Here is a 22,394-nt window from a genome sequence, read left to right as displayed (position 1 = left end):
GGCACGTGGTCGGCCCGTTGGCCTCCTCCACTCACGAGGCTCCCTTACTGAGAGTATCTGGTGAGCTGGATGAGCGTCCGGAAAACGAGCCACATGTCCATACAGCCACAGCTGAATCTCACGGACCATACAGGAAACAAATCTCATCTGAGTCTCTCTCAGCAACTGCTCGTTGGACACAAAATCCGACCAGCGATAGTCAAGGACTCTCTGAAAGAGACCTGGTTCCGAAGGAGTTACATCTCATTCTCATCTGAGTCATCCGATTTTCATCATCCATTCTCATCTCATCTGAGAAACAAATCTCATCTGAGTCTCTCTCAGCAACCGCTCGTTGGACACAAAATCCGACCAGCGATAGTCAAGGACTTTCTGAAGAGACCTGGTTCCAAAGGAGTTACGTCTCATTCTCATCCGAGTCATCCAATTTTCATCATCCATTCTCATCTCATCTGAGAAACAAATCTCATCTGAGTCTCTTTCAGCAAACGCTCGTTGGACACAAAATCTGGCCAGCGATAGTCAAGGACTCTCTGAAGAGACTTGGTTCCAAAGGAGTTACGTCTCATTCTCTGGCCCTTGGTGAGGGTCCAAGTCTCGCATCCGTAGAGCAAGACTGGAAGCACCAAGGACTTAAAGACTGACTTTCGTCCTCCTGCATAGATATCGACAGCACCACACCCCATGATCCAGTGAATCCATGACTCCCCAGGCCCGACCCAGACGTCTATCAACCTCTGGCTCACAACATGCGGAGACATGAATAACACTGCCAAGGTAAGTGAATCTCTTCATGACCTCAACATCTTCGCCACAAACAGGCACAGTCAAGACAGCAGCATCCAATATGTCATTGAAAGCCTGCATCTTGGTTTTGACCCAGGAAATCCATAATCACAGTGGCTCCACCTCCTCATTCAGTGCCTGGAGGGCCCCCGTAAGAATATCCAGCGTCTCCGGAAAGATGACTGCATCATCTGCGAAATCAAGGTCAGAGATTTTGACACTCCTAAACGATGCACCGCGGCCTGACCTCTCCGACATCCTCCCCAGAATCCAGTCCATGCAAGCGCTGAAGAGTGTGGGAGCCAGTACACACCCCTGCCGAACTCCAGTAACAACTGGAAATACGTCAGAGATGGAGCCACCACACCTCACAGCACTCTCAGTACCAGAGTATAGTTCAGAGATCAGATAGATCAGCGTTGGTGGCACCCCACGAAGACCAAGAATCCTCCAGAGGGCATCCCGATTCACCGAATCGAACGCTTTGCGTAGATCAACATTAGGCTGCAAGCAGCCCCTTATCTCCTCATATCAACCGATTTCTCAACTCTGTGTTTTTCACATCCGAGATGGTAGAGAGAGTTTTATCCAGTCTCTACTCTGTGTTTTTCACATTCGAGAAGGTAGAGAGGTCCTATCCAATCTCTACTCTTTGTTTTTCACATCCGAGAAGGTAGAGAGAGTATTAACCAGTCTGCACTCTGTGTTTTTCACATCCGAGATGGTAGAGAGAGTTTTATCCAGTCCCTACTCTGTATTTTTCACATTCTTGAAGGTAGAGGGGTCCTATCCAATCTCAACTCTGTCTTTTTCACATTCGAGAAGGTAGAGAGAGTTCTACCCAGTCTCTACTCTGTGTTTTTCACATTCGAGAAGGTAGAGAGAGTTCTATCCAGACTCTACTCTGTGTTTGTTCACATCCGAGATGGTAGAGAGAGTTTTATCCAGTCTCTACTCTGTGTTTTTAACATCCGAGATGGTAGAGAGAGTTCTATCCAGTCTCTACTCTGTGTTTGTTCACATCCGAGATGGAAGAGAGAGTTTTATCCAGTCTCTACTCTGTGTTTTTCACATTCGAGAAGGTAGAGAGAGTTCTATCCAGCCTCTACTCTGTGTTTGTTCACATCCGAGATGGTAGAGAGAGTTCTATCCAGTCTCTACTCTGTGTTTTTCACATTTGAGATGGCAGAGAGAGTTCTATCCAGTCTCAACTCTGTGTTTTTAACATCCGAGATGGTAGAGAGGTCCTATCCAATCTCTACTCTTTGTTTTTCACATCCGAGATGGTGGAGAGAGTTTTATCCAGTCTCTACTCTGTGTTTTTCACACTCGAGATGGTGGAGAGAGTTTTATCCAGCCTCGACTCTGTGTTTTTCACATCCGAGATGGTAGAGAGAGTTTTATCCAGTCTCTACTCTGTTTTTCACATCCGAGATGGTAGAGAGAGTTTTATCCAGTCTCTACTCTGTGTTTTTCACGTTTGAGAAGGTAGAGAGAGTTTTATCCAGTCTCTACTCTGTGTTTTTCACACTCGAGATGGTGGAGAGAGTTTTATCCAGCCTCTACTCTGTGTTTGTTCACATCCGAGCTGGTAGAGAGAGTTCTATCCAGTCTCTACACTTTGTTTTTCACATCCGAGATGGTAGAGAGAGTTTTATCCAGTCTCTACTCTGTGTTTGTTCACATCCGAGCTGGTAGAGAGAGTTCTATCCAGTCTCTACACTTTGTTTTTCACATCCGAGATGGTGGAGAGAGTTCTATCCAGTCTCTACTCTGTGTTTTTCACATCCGAGATGGTAGCGAGAGTTTTACCCAGTCTCTACTCTGTGTTTTATCACATCCGAGATGGTAGAGAGAGTTCTATCCAGTCTCTACTCTGTGTTTTTTCACATCCGAGATGGTAGAGAGAGTTCTATCCAGTCTCTACTCTGTGTTTTTCACATCCGAGATGGTAGAGAGAGTTTTATCCAGTCTCTACTCTGTGTTTTTCACATCCGAGATGGTAGAGAGAGTTTTATCCAGTCTCTACTCTGTGTTTTTCACATTTAAGAAGGTAGCGGGTCCTATCCAGCCTCTACTCTGTGTTTGTTCACATCCGAGATAGTAGAGAGTGTTTTATCCAGTCTCTACTCTGTGTTTTTCACATCCGAGATGGTAGAGAGAGTTTTATCCAGTCTCTACTCTGTGTTTTTCACATTTAAGAAGGTAGGGGGTCCTATCCAGCCTCTACTCTGTGTTTGTTTACATCCGAGATGGTAGAGAGTGTTTTATCCAGTCTCTACTCTGTGTTTTTCACATCCGAGATGGTAGAGAGAGTTTTATCCAGTCTCTACTCTGTGTTTTTCACACTCGAGATGGTGGAGAGAGTTTTATCCAGTCTCTACTCTGTGTGTTTTTCACATTCGAGAAGGAAGAGAGAGTTCTATCCAGCCTCTACTCTGTGTTTGTTCACATCCGAGATGGTAGCGAGGTCCTATCCAATCTCTCCTCTTTGTTTTTCACATCCGAGATGGTAGCGAGAGTTTTATCCAGTCGCTACTCTGTGTTTTTCACATTCGAGAAGGTAGAGAGAGTTCCATCCAGTCGCTACTCTGTGTTTTTCACATTCGAGATGGTAGAGAGAATTTTATCCAGCCTCTACTGTGTGTTTTTCACATTCGAGAAGGTAGAGAGAGTTCCATCCAGTCTCTACTCTGTGTTTTTCACATCCGAGATGGTAGAGAGAGTTCTATCCAGTCTCTACTCTGTGTTTGTTCACATCCGAGATGGTAGCGAGGTCCTATCCAATCTCTCCTCTTTGTTTTTCACATCCGAGATGGTAGCGAGAGTTTTATCCAGTCGCTACTCTGTGTTTTTCACATTCGAGATGGTAGCGAGAGTTCTATCCAGCCACTACTGTGTGTTTTTCACATTCGAGAAGGTAGAGAGAGTTCTATCCAGTCTCTGCTCTGTGTTTTTCAGATCCGAGATGGAAGAGAGAGTTTTATCCAGTCTCTCCTCTGTGTTTTTCACATTCGAGAAGGTAGAGAGAGATTAATCCAGTCTCTACTCTGTGTTTTCCACATCCGAGATGGTAGAGAGAGTTCTATCCAGTCTCTACTCTGTGTTTTTCACATCCGAGATGGTAGAGAGAGTTTTATCCAGTCTCTACTCTGTGTTTTTCACATCCGAGATGGTAGAGAGAGTTTTATCCAGCCTCGACTCTGTGTTTTTCACACTCGAGATGGTGGAGAGAGTTTTATCCAGTCTCTACTCTGTGTTTTTCACACTCGAGATGGTGGAGAGAGTTTTATCCAGTCTCTACTCTGTGTGTTTTCACATCCGAGATGGTAGAGAGAGTTTTATCCAATCTCTACTCTTTGTTTTTCACATCCGAGATGGTAGAGAGAGTTTTATCCAGTCTCTACTCTGTCTTTTTCACATTCGAGAAGGTAGAGAGAGTTCTATCCAGTCTCTACTCTGTGTTTTTCACATCCGAGATGGTAGAGAGTGTTTTATCCAGTCTCTACTCTGTGTTTTTCACATCCGAGATGGTAGAGAGAGTTTTATCCAGTCTCTACTCTGTGTTTTTCACATCCGAGATGCTAGTGAGAGTTCTATCCAGTCTCTACTCTGTGTTTTTCACATCCGAGATGGTAGAGAGTGTTTTATCCAGCCTCGACTCTGTGTTTTTCACATCCGAGATGGTAGAGAGAGTTCTATCCAGTCTCTACTCTGTGTTTTTCACATCCGAGATGGTAGAGAGAGTTTTATCCAGTCTCTACTCTGTGTTTTTCACATCCGAGGTGGTAGAGAGAGTTTTATCCAGCCTCGACTCTGTGTTTTTCACACTCGAGATGGTGGAGAGAGTTTTATCCAGTCACTACTCTGTGTTTTTCACACTCGAGATGGTGGAGAGAGTTTTATCCAGTCGCTACTCTGTGTGTTTTCACATCCGAGATGGTAGAGAGAGTTTTATCCAGTCTCTACTCTGTTTTTCACATCCGAGATGGTAGAGAGAGTTTTATCCAGTCTCTACTCTTTGTTTTTCACATCCGAGATGGTAGAGAGAGTTTTATCCAGTCTCTACTCTGTGTTTTTCACATCCGAGATGGTAGAGAGAGTTTTATCCAGTCTCTACTCTGTGTTTTTCACATCCGAGATGGTAGAGAGAGTTTTATCCAGTCTCTACTCTGTGTTTTTCACATCCGAGATGGTAGAGAGGGTTTTATCCAGTCTCTACTCTGTCTTTTTCACATTCGAGAAGGTAGAGAGAGTTCTATCCAGTCTCTACTCTGTGTTTTTCACATCCGAGATGGTAGAGAGTGTTTTATCCAGTCTCTACTCTGTGTTTTTCACATCCGAGATGGTATAGAGAGTTTTATCCAGTCTCTACTCTGTGTTTTTCACATCCGAGATGGTAGAGAGAGTTCTATCCAGTCTCTACTCTGTGTTTTTCACATCCGAGATGGTAGAGAGTGTTTTATCCAGCCTCGACTCTGTGTTTTTCACATCCGAGATGGTAGAGAGAGTTTTATCCAGTCTCTACTCTGTGTTTTTCACATCCGAGATGGTAGAGAGAGTTTTATCCAGTCTCTACTCTGTGTTTTTCACATCCGAGATGGTAGAGAGGGTTTTATCCAGTCTCTACTCTGTCTTTTTCACATTCGAGAAGGTAGAGAGAGTTCTATCCAGTCTCTACTCTGTGTTTTTCACATCCGAGATGGTAGAGAGTGTTTTATCCAGTCTCTACTCTGTGTTTTTCACATCCGAGATGGTAGTGTCGTGGAAGTGTTGTGAGACTCAAGACTCCAATGATGTCACAGGTTTACAAAGTTCCAGACTTTATTAACTGGTTGTTCACTTCATTCCAATACCAAATAACTACCGTTTAACTCAATGGACCAGGTAACTCTATCCTGATAGTCCCTCTTTCGTGGCCGATGTCTTCTCCACAGCGCCGTACTCGTGGTACGCGTTCATTCCGTCGGGCAGGGCTTCTGAGGATGAGTGCCCCTTGACTCAAAGTCTCTTCTGTTTATATGGGCAAACTTCAGTTAATCCTCTGTGCGCTGAAATCGTAATCCCTTCTCCGCAGCAATGTTACTCAGTCATCCTGCTCGCCTTCCTGGCACCAACTCGCTCCTCCCTGCTGGGAATTTGCTTCATCCTCTTTGCATCCCGATGAAAGACAATAGTACGGGCTTGGGAATGTGTGTTAGCCCGGGGTCGTGCTAAAGCTACACAACAGGACTCCCAGCTTCGACAGGACCACCTGCTCGTACCTTGGTTCATTACCAGTTCCAACCAATGAGTTACACTGAGTTACACTTCCACAGTAGAGAGAGTTTTATCCAGTCGCTACTCTGTGTTTTTCACATCCGAGATGGTAGAGAGAGTTCTATCCAGTCTCTACTCTGTGTTTTTCACATCCGAGATGGTAGAGAGTGTTTTATCCAGCCTCGACTCTGTGTTTTTCACATCCGAGATGGTAGAGAGAGTTTTATCCAGCCTCGACTCTGTGTTTTTCACACTCTAGATGGTGGAGAGAGTTTTATCCAGTCTCTACTCTGTGTGTTTTCACATCCGAGATGGTAGGGAGAGTTTTATCCAGTCTCTACTCTGTTTTTCACATCCGAGATGGTAGAGAGAGTTTTATCCAGTCGCTACTATGTGTGTTTTCACATCCGAGATGGTAGCGAGAGTTTTATCCAGTCTCTACTCTTTGTTTTTCACATCCGAGATGGTAGAGAGAGTTTTATCCAGTCTCTACTCTGTGTTTTTCACACTCGAGATGGTGGAGAGAGTTTTATCCAGTCTCTACTCTGTGTTTTTCACACTCGAGATGGTGGAGAGAGTTTTATCCAGTCTCTACTCTGTGTGTTTTCACATCCGAGATGGTAGAGAGAGTTTTATCCAGTCTCTACTCTGTTTTTCACATACGAGATGGTAGAGAGAGTTTTATCCAGTCTCTACTCTGTGTTTTTCACATTCGAGAAGGTAGCGAGGTCCTATCCAATCTCTACTCTGTCTTTTTCACATTCGAGAAGGTAGAGAGAGTTCTATGCAGTCTCTACTCTGTGTTTTTCACATCCGAGATGGTAGAGAGAGTTTTATCCAGTCTCTACTCTGTGTTTTTCACACTCGACATGGTGGAGAGAGTTTTATCCAGCCTTGACTCTGTGTTTTTCGCATTCGAGAAGGCAGAGAGTTCTATCCAGCTTCGATTCCTCATCGGCGATGTTCCCAGATGGAATCACTGCCCATGTTTTAAAATCCTTTTCCAGCTTCTCCTCTGTCTGCACTCCTCAGTTTGTCTTTCTCCTTTAGAAACGTACTGTCTGCATGGAAGTCAGCGCACATTGCATCCATAAGCAGTATGCAAAGCAGATCCTCTCAACTACAGACCAGTGGGGTCTACTTCCAATTGCAAGCAAAGTCATGGAATCCATCATTGCTTCCGATGTCAAGTTTTTCCTGTTTTCAAACAGCCTGATCTCCGACCATCGATTTGAATTGCATCCGAGTCCAAACTCTGGACATGGCTCTGCTCATCAGTGATGGTTTGAGGCCCTCAATGTCAAGCAGCACGTTAGGAAGGTCTCCCTGGTCATACCTGGACCTGGACTCGTATCCTCTGGCATTCGACCGTCTCACATTCCGTTCTGCTTACGAAGTTCACTGTCTGTGGAATACAAGTCCACCTTCTTCCTGGCTTTTTGACTTCCTCATCTCACTCAGTCAACCTTGGTTTTTGTTGGTTCATTCCCTTCCTTGTTGTATACCAACTGTGGCCCCATTGTCACTGCGTCACCTTTTTACCATCCATCATTTCGCTCTTCCATAAGACTCGCTGTTGTAAATAAACCAAAAAAACCCACAAGGACACGTCGGTATACCGTTACCTGACTTACAAGGACATTGTGAGATGATGGACAAATCGATACGACAAAGTACAGGATTCAAACCTGGGATCCAGCATCATCGGACGTGTGCTCGGATGGGACGAACAAACATTGTTACTCATAACTGAACAGTGATCATAGGAATTAAAATCCAGTTTGGTTGAAGCAACAAATCAATATTTGAATCTTGATGTTCTCTTCCAGGTGGGGGATCAGATCATCGAGGTCAATGGTGCCGATTTCAGCAACATCGAGCACTCCGAGGTGAGTCGCATGAACCCTAATTCTTCATGATGACTTCATGTCATGTTTAAGATGTATATATATATATGACATGATTATGTTATAACCTTTAACCTCTCAAGCTAACCCTATAATCTACAAGTAGAGGGTTGCAAAGCGAGGTTGCGTTGTCCGATTGACTGACCATGTGTGGACACGGCTGAGGTCGATCTACATATGTGGACCCATCGTTGAGAGAGGTTCTGGGCTGAAAGAGATCAAAACCAAGATGATGAACAAAGCCCAGCTGATAATACTGATAAAATTGATAAATCACTATAATACAATTAACTGAAATTTTTCTTTATCCTAATTTCAATTATTTTGAGGTTTATTCTATTAAATATATAAAACAGAGCGGTGTCCGAGTGTATGTTTGTCTGTTTGTCCGATAACTACTCCGAGACCCTTGAGTTGATCAACATCAAACTTCAGGGTATGCTCAGGGGGTCCATACTTAGGATTCTCGTGAAATAAAGCTCAAGCTTTTGGGTCTCACTATCTGCCATGATCTTTCCTGGGAAAACCACATTTCAAGTCTGGCCTCCAAAGCCAGTCGCCGACTGGGCATCCTCCGTCGTGCGAAGTCCTTCCTTGGCACACCTGAGCTCCTCACCACATACAAGGCTTTCATCCGCAGCTCAATGGAATACTGCTCTCCCCTCTGGGCTGGTGCTCCTGCCTCACACCTAGCTCGCCTTCGCGCTGTTGAAACCAAAGCATTCAGAATCATTGGAATCTCCCGTGATGAAGCTAACTCCAAGGGCCTTTCACTCACTCACCGCAGGCAGGTTGGTGGTCTTTCCGTCTTCTACCGACTCCTCTCCGGCCTTGCTCCCCCAGCTCTCTCTGGGCTCTATCCCCCAAATATTCCTACAGGTCACACAAGATCTGCCTGCAACCCTCTTATGGTTAAACTACCAAAATCAAGACTCTCTGCTCACCTTCACTCCTTCATTCCTCTTTTCACCCGCCTCTGGAACAAACTCCTTCACTCTTTTCAATCCCACTCCTCCCTCCAGGTCTTTAAAACAGCTGTTCACCACCATCTCTTATCTTCCTAACGATACTCCCATCATTTAAACAAAAAATTGAAAGAATTATTACGAGCCACTATTAGGTCCGGGCCCCGGGGTGGTCATCCCCTCTCGGTGGCCCTGCCTGCTGCAGCCTCAAGTCCTCCCCCTCCCCCTCCCAGTCCTAAGGCATTAATCCCCTCCCCACTTCAAGACCAAGAAATCCCTTCCCCCCTCCGCCTCTTACCACAACTCCTCGATCTCCCCTTCCCTCCCCCCCTTACTGAAAAGCCCTCAACCTCGCTCCCCTCCCTCCCCCCACCCCCCCCCCCATTCCAAATCTGTCCCATTTTTACTCTTTTCTTCCCCTCCTTCTCCTCACCATCTACCCATTCCTAAAAGTAAAATGGACATTCCCACATTGAAACAGCGAAATACAGCTGCCTGCAAGTATTCACGCCCCTCCAAAGTTTTCACATTTTGTTGCCACCTGAGCTTATTTCATGATGCTTTCAAATCAAACTTAATATTTCGAGTCTTCACAAAACTACTCCAAAGTGAAAAAGATTTTTAAAAATCCAGATAAAATGTGAATAAGTTTGATTAACAGAGAAAATCAGATGATTCTCAGTTACATAAATATTCAAACCCTTTGCCTAATTAACCCTAAATCACTTAACAGCATATGATTTGTTTGAAAGGTTAGAAAATAGGTGTAATAGGTTTCACCTGCATATGATCAGTGGTTTAACTTAAAAATTAAGCTCTCACACTATATCTACGGAGTTTTAAGGTGAAACTCACTTGGCCAAACAACAAGGCAAACATGAAGACCAAGGAGCTTTCCAAAGAAGTCAGACATAAAGTGGTGGAGAAGCACCGTTCAGGAGAGGGTTATTAGAAGATTTCAAAGTTACTCATTATATCCCTTTGAGTTCGGAGAAATCCATCGTTAAGAAGAGGAAGATGTATCATAACACCCAGACTCTACCTCTACCATAGAACCCACTCACTGTGCAAGCATCGTAGAGGCCTAGCCATATGACGAATGGGCAAAGATTTCACCATCTCACTGTGCAAAGCTGGTAGAGCCCTACACATGTGAAGAATGGGCAAAGATTTCACCATCTCACTCTGCAAAGATTGTAAAGGCCAACCCACGTGACAAATGGGCAAAACTTTCACCATCTCAATGTGCAAAGATTGTAGAGGCCTGCCCAAAAAGACTCGTACCAGTCATTGCTGCAAAAGGTGTTTCCACCATTTACTAACCTAAGGGGCTGAATACTTTTGCAACCAGTGAATTTTGAACTGCACGTTTTTTTCAGGTATCCCTGACATGTGACCTCCTTCAACTGTAACAGCGTTTAGTTTGATCTTTTCGGTTATAAACAAAAAAGTTCATTTGTAAAAATTGTTTCTGCATAATGTGTAATTCATCTAAATGTGGCATTATTCATAGGTAGTGAATCCTCGTGCAGGCCACTGTATATAAAGCTTTCTGCTCTCATATCATGCTATCACCGACTTCACAGAAACCTGTCATGGTCACCTGTCCAACACATGAGAAAATGGTCAGAAATAATAGCAAGGACCTGCGCTACCTCCACGGTAAAAGTGCTGCTTGAGAGAATGCCACATAGTTATTTGGGCAGTGTATAAACAACAGAACGCTGCCTCGATCGCTGAGGCTTATCATATCCTAGGCTCATGATGCCTATCGACTCCAACCATTTCAACTGTTGTTTTGGTCATTTTACACTGACGGGAAAGTGTATAGAGATTGCAGGGCGATTGAGAATTTGACTTCGCATAGCAGGAGTACCAACATGGCGGCCGTAGTATAGAAATTGTGGGTGGAGTCAGGCAAACTGTACAACCAATGGGTGGAACCCGGATGCACGGATGGAGGGACGGCCAGACGCACGCACACACAGCTCATTTTATAGTACTAGCAACGGTACCCACCCTTCGGGCGGGCCTTCAATTGGGAGGCCCAAATGAAAAGGCAAAATATCAGAAATTGAAGGCTTTTTTTATTTTAAACGATTTATATAAACATCCGTTAAATCATATCACATGCAAATCATCAAAATCTAAACCACATTGAAGGCAAAATCAATTCTATTTGTAGAATTTCAATAAAAGCCACATCACTGTTCATATCGGTAAATATTATTCCATCGTGTTTGGAAAAACTGGAAAATTGGAAAAATTGGAAATAGGAAAAATTGGAAAAACTAAATAGCCTATTTTACTCCAGGGGGTCCCAGGATTACCCACCCAAAATATCGTTGCGATTGATTCAGCCGTTTTTGCGGTACCTGGGAACGGACAGACGGACATTTGGTGAATTATCGTAAGATACTGCAAGTGAAGAGCTGGGCTCTTGCTTGAGACGGACGAAGTGACGGGCAAGACACAAACTCGTCCGAGAAGATGTTTATTGTAAAAACCAACTCGGGAACTCTCCAAAGCCCGTTTATCGGGCTGCATATATATCACAACCAGAAAGCACCACCGAAAGCCACGCCTCTCAGGCGAGGCGTGTTTCGGTGGTCACGTGACCGACAGGTGCAAAGGATTATAACCGCACGCGCGGCCCGCTTTGGTGGTCACGTGACCAGCCACCCCGGCGCCGAGGTTGTCCGCCGGTGACGTCACCGGCTGGAGCAAGGAGATTCTGCTGCTGGTCTCGCTTGGGGGACCCATGGGTCGCTACACAAGTATACTTTATAATTATTGTGAGGAACGTCTTCATGGAAAAATAACTTGTGGTATTTGGTGTTTGTACTTCTACCAGGCAGTGAAAACTCTGAAAAGTAGCCGTACTCTAACCGTCACAGTGCTGAGTGGTGCGGTGAGTAGTGCTTTCTCCGTTCTCTGGTGCACATGGTCTCCTCATTTCCGCGCCTAAGGAATCCAATGCTCTTGGTTGTTATGAATGTTGAGATTTCTTGTTTTTTTAAAAGACTTGTTTATCATTGCTAGATATTGTTTGTTAATGTGAATCAGTCGGTCACACCTGTAACACTGTTCTAGCTGGGATGTCAAATATGCAAAGTGTCCTCTCCAGATCACAACCAACGCTGACTTCCTATCAGCAAGAATCAGTTCCTGCTCTCCTTGGTTCCTCTATCTAGGATTTCTTGAACATCTTGCATCACCCATGTTTATCGAATCTTTAAGTGTAAACTTGTTTTTGGAAGATTTGAAAATGCTACCAACACAGTTCCAAAGTGTACACTCAACTTCCTCATTATACAGTACTTATCCCATGGCAGACTTTTAGTCCTTTCTCTGTTATGTCCTCCACGCCCCAATGTCTGTTCTTTCTGGATTTTATGGAATTTTTTGTCCATAGGGAAAAGATATGTTTCGCTCTGCTGAGGAACTCGCAGCGGAGAGGCAGATGCGTGAGTTGCAGCGTCGAAAACTACTGCAGCAGAAACGGGAAGCGGTCGAGGAAGCGAGATTGCAGCGAGAGCAGGAGGAAGTGGAGCAGCGGTAGAGATGATGCAAATACATGGATTAAAGTTGCATTTAAAAACTCTATCATGTCCCTAGGAATGGATGCCTCGACGAATGCCGTTGCGAGAGTCAAATTCCGTCGGACGTACAGGTTCACGTGTCTTGTCTGTGAGCAGGAGGCGAGAAGAGAGCAAGCAGCTACGAGAGGATGCGGAAGCGCGATTTGAACTGGAGTTGCAGCAGTGAGTGAACCGCATGGTTTTCCACTTTATCCTGAACCTTGTGATACACTGGGCCACGCGATGCTCTACTTTGTGTTTCACACTGTTACTGTCGAGCAGCAGTCTCAAGGGCAGGAACCGGAAATTAACAGCTTTTAAGTTCCGGTTTAAACTTAAAGGAAGCTTGTGGACATTAGTTGGCTCTGTGCCCTTTCATAAGTGTGGATATCCAGATCACAAGTGACGTCATCCTGCAAACTGTCTGCAAACGGTCTCTATGTTTTAATCTACTTGTCTGTAGTCATCACAAGATTTTTTTGAATGGATGTAACGATTCTTTTTTTTTTTTTTTACACTTCTTAGTGCAATAATATCCCACACCCATTGTTCGTCCAAGTCTCCCTCTATTTTTTATCCTTCATCCGAATTGTTGGCGTCCCCCCTCCCCACCCCTCCCTCTCTCTCTCTCTCCCTCTCCACTGTTCCTTGTGTTCTGTCATGTCCTGATCCGTTCAGTGTTCTAGTTCTTCCATGAGCCTTCACTGTGTGTGTGTGTGTGTGTGTGTGTGTGTGTGTGTGTGTGTGTGTGTATGTGTGTATGTATGTATGTATATATATATGCTGTATATATCATATTAAGATATGCAATATAGTGTCTGTCGGTCTGTCTGTCTGTCTGACGATATTTGATTATGATACATTTGGTCGTTATCCAATCAAGACCAAACTTGGCAGGAGGACCAAGAGAGTCACACGATGGAGGTTGTAGCGATTTAACTTCCCCCCCCCCCCCCATCCCCCAAGGAGGTTTCCTCCTTGACAAACAAACACCACGTTAACGTGTTTAAATAGCTTTTTGTGCCGTTTTCGTGGGAGCACCTGCCTCTACTAGGAGTAAAAAGTATTATAAACCACAAACACATATGATTACCTTTTTAAACAATCGCTAATGCTGTTTAACACTAAACTGAAAGAAATTTGGAGGGAACCCGACATCCGTGAGGCAATCTATCCCTATCGCGTCGTCGACCTCACCTCACCGTAGATCTACTGTAGCCTATATACCCCACAATAACATGACCCTTCCTGCTGGTTCTGTGGTGTTTTTCCAAGGCTGCTTCTCATAACCAAAGTAATAACAATAATAATAGTATTAAAGCGCAGCGTTACGCGCGCTGCTTGCGAGCAAGGAGGAAGCGGACAAGCGGTAACTTATAAGCGTCTTTATTTCAGGAGCTCACTGTAACACAAAGCTGCTCAGGGCTGCGCGCCCCGTGTATATCGTGAGGCCACGCCTCTCTCCCTGGCGTGGCCCATCCCCACTTGGTGTGCGGGGTGATGTCACCACGTCAGTGCTTTCGTGTCCGCCACACGCGCCCCCCCAGAATCCCCGCGCACCTGAAGGGTCAGTTTGCGGGGCAAACGGATGACCCGGCCGAAGCGCCCCCTGGTGACTGGCGGCGTCTGGGATGCAGGGATGCCATCTGGGATGCCTCCGGCTGCAGGACCGGGGGGCGGCGTGGCGGCGGGGCTGGGCGGTGCCGGGGGTCCGCCGCAGGGGGGCGGCCCCGACGCGGGGGTCGGGCCACTGGCGGTGGATGGTCCACGTCGAGGTGGGCCGGCTTGAGGCGGTCTACAGAAACGCGGTCAGGAGTACCGCCGATGTCCAGGGTGAAGTGCTTCGCCCCGGTCTCCAGCACGCGGAAAGGCCCGTTGTACGGGGGCCGCAGTGGTGTCCGGTGGGCATCGTGGCGGACGAAGACGTACTCCGCTGTGCGAAGCTCCGGGGCGACGTGTGTCGGTGGGTGCCCGTGGCATGCCGTTGGCACCGGGGCGAACCTCTGGGCGGTCTCTAGCAGAGCGGAGCGCTGCTGTGCCGCGGACCATGGTGCCGTGGAGTCGGGGAGGAACTCGCCCGGCACCCGCAGCGGTTGCCCGAAGACCAACTCCGCCGCGGATGCGCGCAGGTCCTCCTTGGGCGCCGTCCCGAGGCCCAGCAGGACCCAGGGGAGCCTGTCGACCCAGCCGCCGTCGCGGAGGGTCGCCCGGAGCGCGGCCTTCAATGAGCGGTGAAATCGCTCACACAGGCCGTTAGCCTGGGGGTGGTAGGCCATGGTTCGGTGCAGCCGGACCCCAAGCCCTTGCGCGACCGCCCCCCAGAGCTCCGAGGTGTACTGGGGGCCGCGGTCGGACGAGATGTCTGAGGGGGCGCCGAACCGGGCGACCCAGGTGGCGATGAAAGCCTGCGCGACATCGGCCGCCGTCGTCGATGCCAAGGGCACGGCCTCCGGCCACTGGGTGGTGCAGTCCACCATGGTGAGGACGTGGGTGAAACCCCGCGAGGGGGGCAGAGGTCCCACCAGGTCCACGTGGACGTGGTCAAACCGGCGTTCCGGCACCGTGAACGCCGAACGGGGCCAATGGGGCCTGGGTGTGCCGGTGCACCTTGGCGCGCTGGCACGCGAGGCACGTCCTGGCCCAGACGCGGACGGCCTTCCGGAGGCCATGCCAGACGAACTTGTCGGCGATCAACCTTTGGGAGGCCCTCGCGCCCGGGTGGGACAGGCCGTGGATGGCGTCAAACACCTGGCGCTGCCAGCCCGCGGGCACGATGGGGCAAGGACACCCGAGGGAGACGTCACACAAGAGGGACGCGCCCGCGCCGTCGAACGGCACCTCGGTGACGCGGAGGCCCGTGACGGCGGTCCGCAAGGCCTGGACGTCGGGGTCAGCGGCCTGGTCCGCTGCCATCCGGGCATAGTCGATGCCGAGGTGGACTGCTTGGGCGACGGCCCGGGAAAGGCAAATCCGCCACCGGGTTGTCCTTCCCCGTGACGTGCCGGAAGTCCGTCGTGTACTCAGACACGGCCGAGAGGTGACGCTGCTGCCGGGCCGACCACGGCTCGGTGACCTTGCCCATCGCGAAGATCAGCGGCTTGTGGTCGACGAAGGCCGTGAACGCACGGCCCTCGAGCAGATGGCGGAAGTGCCTGACCACCAAGTGAAGCCCGAGCAACTCGCGGTCGAAGGTACTGTAACGGCGTTCGGGTGGGCGAAGCTGCCGGCTAAAGAACGCCAGCGGTTGCCAAGCTCCACGCACCCATTGCTCGTGCACCGCGCCCACCGCGTAGTCCGAGGCGTCGGTGGTGAGGGCGATCGGTGCATCGGGCGCCGGGTGCGCGAGCATGGTGGCGTTAGCCAAGGCGAGCTTCGCGCCCGTGAACGCCGTGTCCATCTGCTCGGTCCAGGTAACGTCGCCTTTGCCCGGCTTACCTCGGAGAGCTTCGTGCAGGGGGCGCAGGAGCTCGGCGATACGGGGCAGGAACCGATGGTAAAAGTTCACCATGCCCAGGAACTCCTGCAGCCCTCTGATCGTGCGGGGGCGCGGAAACCCCTTCACCGCCTCCACCTTGGCCGGCAGGGGGACGGCTCCGTGCCTGGTGACACGGTGCCCCAGAAAATCGATATGGCGGCGCCGAATCGGCACTTTGTGGGGTTCACAAACAGGCCATGCTGGCCCAGGCGTTCGAAGAGCGTGCGGAGGTGGCGTAGGTGCTCTTCGCGGGACACGCTGGCGACGAGGATATCATCCAGGTAGACGTAGACAAAATCCAAGTCGCGCAGGACGCTGTCCATCAGTCGCTGGAACGCCTGAGCCGCATTCTTCAGACCGAAGGGCATCCGCAGGAACTCGAAGAGTCCAAATGGCGTGATGACCGCCGTCTTCGGGACGTCCTCCGGCCTGACGGGGACCTGATGGTAGCCGCGTATGAGGTCCACCTTCGAGAAGAAGGACATGCCCGCCAAACGGGCGGAAAAGTCCTGAATGTGGGGGACGGGGTAGCGGTCGGGAGTCGTGGCGTCATTGAGACGGCGATAGTCCCCGCACGGTCGCCATCCCCCGCCGGGCTTCATCACGATGTGCAGCGGCGACGCCCAAGCGCTCTCTGAGCGCCGAACGATGCCGAGTCGCTCCAGGGTAGCGAACTCTGCTTTTGCCACCGCCAGCTTCGTCGGCTCGAGGCGGCGTGCCCGGGCGTAGAATGGTGGCCCGACGGTGGGGATGTGATGGGCCACCCCGTGCTTGACGGCCCCCACCGAGAAGGTGGGCCGCGTGAGGGCCGGGAAGCCGGCGAGGAGGCGGGTGAATGCGTCCGCTGCCGGAAGCGTACAGACCAACGTGGCCGGAACCGAACCATTCGGCAAGCCGCTTGGCAAGCCGCTCGTTGAACTGCTCGACGAGCTGGGCAGCGCACAAGCGAGCGAGCTGAACGTCTCGGCCTGGACAAGACGTCTGCGCTTTACGTCGACCAGGAGCCCATTAGCGCACAGGAAGTCCGTGCCAAGCAGTGCCATGGGCACGTCGGCGGTGACGAACGTCCATCGGAAAACCTGCCCTCCAACCCGCAGAGAGAGGCAGCGTTTTTCGTACGTACGGATGGGCGTCCCGTTCGCGGCAAGCAGCGCGGGGCCCCCGCCCGCGGCGTGCTTGTCTGACGTACCGGCGGGAACGACACTCACCTGCGCTCCCGTGTCGCACAGGTAACGGCGCCCGGATAAGGTGTCCGTTATGAACAGCAGGCTGCTCAAACGGCCGGCGCTCATCGCCACTATTGAGCGCCGGCCCGGGCGTTTCCCGACCTGTTGAAGGAGCATGGCGGATGACACTGCCGAGCCTCGTGGCCGAACTTGGCGTGGAACCAGCACCAGGTGGTGGAGCTGGAGGAGCGCGGCTGGCTCCGCCAGGCCGGTGGAGTTGGCGGGTTTCCCCGCGGTGGCGGTTTTCGCCGCGGCGGTGGGCGGGGCGTGGCGGCGGTCACGAGGTGCGTATCAGCATGCTGCGTATGCTGTGTAAGCTGATGCTGTGGATCAGCATCATCAGCAGCATCAGCCTCGAGGTCCGTGACGGCCGCAAAGTACCTGTCCGCCTCGGCTGCCAATGCTCGGGGTTCCGTTAGCGCGGTCCCGGCCAACGCGAGGCGAACCTGCGCTGGACGTTGGCGACGGAAAAGCGCCTGGAATAGAGAACCGGGGGCTTCGTCGCCCAGCAGTGACAGCATATGGTCCATTCGGACCGACGGGCGCATGTCGCCGAGCTCGGGGAGATCCAGGAGGCGGTCGGCCCGTGCGTCGTCCGTGAGGCCGAACGAGGCTAGGAGTAGCCGCTTGAGTGCCTCGTACTTGTGGCCGTCCGGTGGGTGGCGAAGGACGGACACAACTCGAGCGGCCGTGCCGGGCCCGAGGGAGGCGACGACGTGGCAGTAGCGCGTGTCGTCGCCGGTGAGGCGCCGAAGCTGAAATTGGGCTTCGGCTTGGACGAACCAGACTTCGGCCTGGGCCTCCCAAAATTCGGGAAGTTTGATGAAGTTGGTCATGGCAATGGCGTCGTGTGTGGAAGGATCGCTCCGGCAGATCCAACGTCGAGGGTCACCAGTAAAGCGCGGCGTTACGCGCGCTGCTTGCGAGCAAGGAGGAAGCGGACAAGCGGTAACTTATAAGCGTCTTTATTTCAGGAGCTCACTGTAACACTAAGCTGCTCAGGGCTGCGCGCCCCGTGTATATCGTGAGGCCACGCCTCTCTCCCTGGCGTGGCCCATCCCCACTTGGTGTGCGGGGTGATGTCACCACGTCAGTGCTTTCGTGTCCGCCACAGTATCATATTAATGTTATTACACAACAATATCCTCCTCTCCAAGGGGTTTTGGGACTTGTGCTATGCTCCCCTACCCCTCCACCCCCCCCCCCCCCACCTGCCCCCGACACCCTCATAGAAGTAAATTTTATTGCAGGGAATTTCGAATGTTTAGGCACTCACTGTCTGATCTTTTCAATGACCTGATCCAACATAAGTAATAGTAATAATAATTGGCAATAACATTAAGGATAATAACATGACACCGCCTGCCACTTCGTAGTGAGCGGGTGTACTAGTCATACTGACGTAATAAATAGCCACAGTACAGCCTTTCTTTTTCTATGCAGAATAAAAGAAGAAGAAGAGGAGCTACAAAAGGAATTGGAGGTGGAATGGCCAAACCAACAGGTGGACGGCCCTCCGAACGATCCGTTTCACACTTACTCTGCTACATCCAAATCAAAAGGTGGGTTAGAGGTAAATAATTTTGATACACATATTGGACTCTGTAAAGAGGAGGTAAGGGCAGTGGAGGATATTGAACACTTTGTGAATATGGACACCGCGACTTAACCTCGGGCAGGCAAGAGTGCAAAGCCAGACAGCCAGGCTGGCAATGCTGTTTCCGACGAATCGATGAAGATCAGGATGTGGCTTCGATTTGATATTGTTGAAAGTTTGAATGAAAGTCGAGCATCTGAATGGGAATCACCCTGATCGGGTCGAAACGCAGCTCGGTGCGTGACACCTGTGCTTCCAACAGGTATTGACGGACGACGTGTCAGCAAAACCGGAGAGCGTGACAGTGTTCAACAGGTTTGCTTCGACTTTTTTCCTACACGTTGTGCATACAGGATAGATTGTGAAATCTTTAATACTGGAGGAAAAAAATCCATATTATGACTGTGGCTAATGATAATAATAATAATAATAATAATAATGATAATAATAATAATTATAATAATAATAATAATAATAATAATGATAATAATAATAATAATAATAATTATTATAATAATAATAATAATAATGATAATAATAATAATAATAATAATAATAATAATTATAATAATAATAATAATAATAATAATGATAATAATAATAATAATAATAATAATAATAATAATAATAATACTAGCTGGAAGCCCGTGGATATAAAAATAAAATAAAGGCTTTTACTCTTACACTAGTTGAACGAGCTAAATTGAGGCTGTTATAATTATCTAGTCGGTTTGGATTCATTTGAAGCAACTTTAACATAATTTATTGTCTCCGAGGAGCATTTCCGTGTTTAACACCATTACCCTGTTAGATATACTATAGAGAGTATTGTGAAATTCTAAAATCATCATATTTCTTAAAGGCAAGTAAAAAAAATTCTGGAGTGTTTAAAACAGCGGTCTATTGCTTTATACACCGTCCAGGTTCGATTTTTTGTCCGATTGAAAGAATTATAATTTTTCTGTAGGTTTGGATTATCTTGGAGCAACTTTTGCTGATATTTATTTTCCCTCCAAGGAGCATTTCTCTGTTTCAGGGTGGGACAGACAGACAGATAGACAGATGGCATTAGTCTATTATAATATACAGTATATTATAATGTATACAGTTGTGGCCAAAAATATTGGCGCCCTTGCACTTTTTTCAAATAATGCACCATTTCTTCCAGAAAAGTGTTGAAATAAGAAATATCTTTGTAACCACATTTGTATTTCTCTGGTTTGCAGTGAAACAAAACAAAAAAGCTGAAAAAATTACTAAATCTTCGCTTATTCCACACAGAAATCCTAAAATGGCCCGGACAATATTATTGGCACCTTTTAGAAGTTGTTAGAAATAATTAGATTTCAAGCAGGTGATTCTCCTTCACTTTGGAATTGAATTCACCTGTGGTGAGTTGCAGGTGCCTGCAATATAAAAATCACTCATTCAACCGGATTGAATAGAGAAAAGGAGTCATTCTGCTGTTTTGTGTCACTGTGTGTACCGCAATGAGCGTGGAGAAAAGAAAGAAAACCAGATAATTGTCTGAGGAGGTCAGACATAAGATTGTAGCCAAGCATGGACAATCTCAAGGCTACAAGTCCATCTCCAGAGACCTTGATGTTACTGTGTCCACCGTACGAAATGTTATCAGGAAGTTTAAGGCCCGTGGCACTGTAGCGAACCTCACTGGACGTGGCCGCAAAAGAAGATTTGATTGAAGATTGTAGCGAAAGATTGTTCAAGTGGTGGAGAAAGCACCTCGATCAACTGCCAAACAGATTCAAGCTGACCTTCAGATACAAGGTACGACAGTTTCAACTCGCACCATCCGTCACCAACTCAATGAAAGGGGGTTCTATGGTAGGAGACCCAGGAGGATCCCACTGCTAAGATAGGAAAGACATAAGAAAGCCTGACTGGGTTTTCCAAAACACACCTGAACAAGCCAAAATCCTTCCGGGAGAAAGTCCTGTGGACAGATTAGACCAAATTAGAGCTTTTTGGTAAAGCACATCATCTCTATGTTTTCAGAAAACAAAATGAAGCCTTTGAAGAAAAGAACACCTTCCCACAGTCAAACATGGAGGAGGTTCAGTGATGTTTTGGGGTTGCTGTGCTGCCTCTGGCTCTAGGTACCTTGAATGTGTGCATGGCATCATTAAATCAGGAGATTACCAAGGCATTTTGGAGCACAATGTTCAACCCAATGTCAGAAAGCTGGGTCTCCGTCGAAGGTCATGGGTCTTGCAGTAGGACAATGACCCCAAACACACTTCAAAAAGCCAAATGCTAGACTGGTTCAAGACCTGGAATGGTTCAAGACCAAATGCTGGACTGTTCTGAAGTGGCCAGAAATTAGTCCAGATCTAAATCCCATTGAACACCTGTGGGGAGATCTAAAAACAGCAGTTGGGAGAAGGCACCCTTCAAATCTGGGAGAACTGGAGCAGTTTGTCCAAAGAAGAGTGGACCAAACTGCCAGTAGAGAGGTGTGGGAAGCTCATTCATGGCTATAGGAAGTGTTTGACTGCAGTTTTTTTGTCCAATGTATGTGCTCCCAAATATTAAGTCGAGGGTGTCAATAATTTTGTCAAAGCCATTTCTTTTTATTTTCTGATTTAAAAGGATATATTAAGTTCTGAATTAAAAACAAAGGTTTTGTAATATTAACAGTGAAATAAAGAATTGTGGAGACCAAATACTTTTGTCAATTTCAACTTATTTTTTAGAGAAAATTGTGAGTTCTTTGAAAAAAGTGCAAGGGTGCCAATATTTTTTATGCCACGACTGTATATATATATATATATATATATATATATATATATATATATATATATATATATATGTATATGTATATATATATATATATATATATATATATATATATATATATATATATATATATATATATATATATATATATATATATATATATATATAAGATTGTTTAGCTAATCGACAAGTCTCCACAAGTCTCTATCAAGGTTAGGAAAGTTTATTTATTCACATTTTTATCTTATTAAAAGGCTGGACATTGACTGTCAATCAAAAAGCTGATGTATAAGGAAGGTGATCGTCTGCAACACAAAGAGTTCAAAAGGTCACAAATAGACAAAGATTGAGACAAGAGGTATTGCTCAATGGTGTCCATGCATAGGCCGGAGTGTATTCATAATCTGGAGGAAAAATCTGGGATCACACAAAGTGGGAAGCTATCTTACAGGCTCGACAAGAGCAGGATGAATGAGTGGAAATGAACATTAAATGAAGGATATTGTGGGAATTGTGACCGTTTTTGGCCTTGAGACCCTCATGAGGACAAACTGAATGAAAGCAGATAGCGGATCGATACTGGAGAAGAGGATACATCCAAACGGGAAACTGACCGATCCAACTGTGGGTGTCTGCTCCTTGTAATACAGGTATTGATGCGTGATCGTGACGGGCGAGTCAGTCCGTACCTTTCCACGAACCTAGCCAGTCAAGGCCGTTTGCTTGTTTACCTGTAAAAAACAGACGCCCTCCCGATACAATCTGAGCCGAGTGCACTGCACCTATTGAGGATGCCATTCTCCGCAAGCTTCTTGGCTCATCGACAATGGTGTTTGTATCA

General features: G+C 47.7%; 2 protein-coding genes across 2 annotated transcripts in view; both read left to right on the top strand.

Moving 5' to 3' along the window:
- LOC144892202 (uncharacterized) overlaps positions 1-22,394 on the top strand; it is a 997,431-nt gene that overhangs the window by 797,549 nt on the left and 177,488 nt on the right. The gene's annotated exons all lie outside the window — the stretch shown is intronic.
- Positions 1-22,394, top strand: part of USH1C (USH1 protein network component harmonin) — a 315,470-nt gene that overhangs the window by 164,611 nt on the left and 128,465 nt on the right. The window contains exons 11-16 of the mRNA XM_078777569.1: positions 7,875-7,934; positions 11,772-11,828; positions 12,333-12,475; positions 12,616-12,681; positions 18,643-18,761; positions 19,059-19,111. Coding sequence (XP_078633695.1) covers positions 7,875-7,934; positions 11,772-11,828; positions 12,333-12,475; positions 12,616-12,681; positions 18,643-18,761; positions 19,059-19,111 — 498 coding nt within the window. The remainder of the gene's footprint in view (positions 1-7,874; positions 7,935-11,771; positions 11,829-12,332; positions 12,476-12,615; positions 12,682-18,642; positions 18,762-19,058; positions 19,112-22,394) is intronic.

The sequence above is a fragment of the Myxine glutinosa genome, chromosome 5 (genome assembly GCF_964187855.1).
Source record: "Myxine glutinosa chromosome 5, kmMyxGlut1.1, whole genome shotgun sequence".
NCBI lineage: Eukaryota > Metazoa > Chordata > Myxini > Myxiniformes > Myxinidae > Myxine > Myxine glutinosa.
The sequence above is the reverse complement of the archived record's forward strand: the minus strand, read 5'-3'. Positions and strand labels throughout refer to the sequence as shown.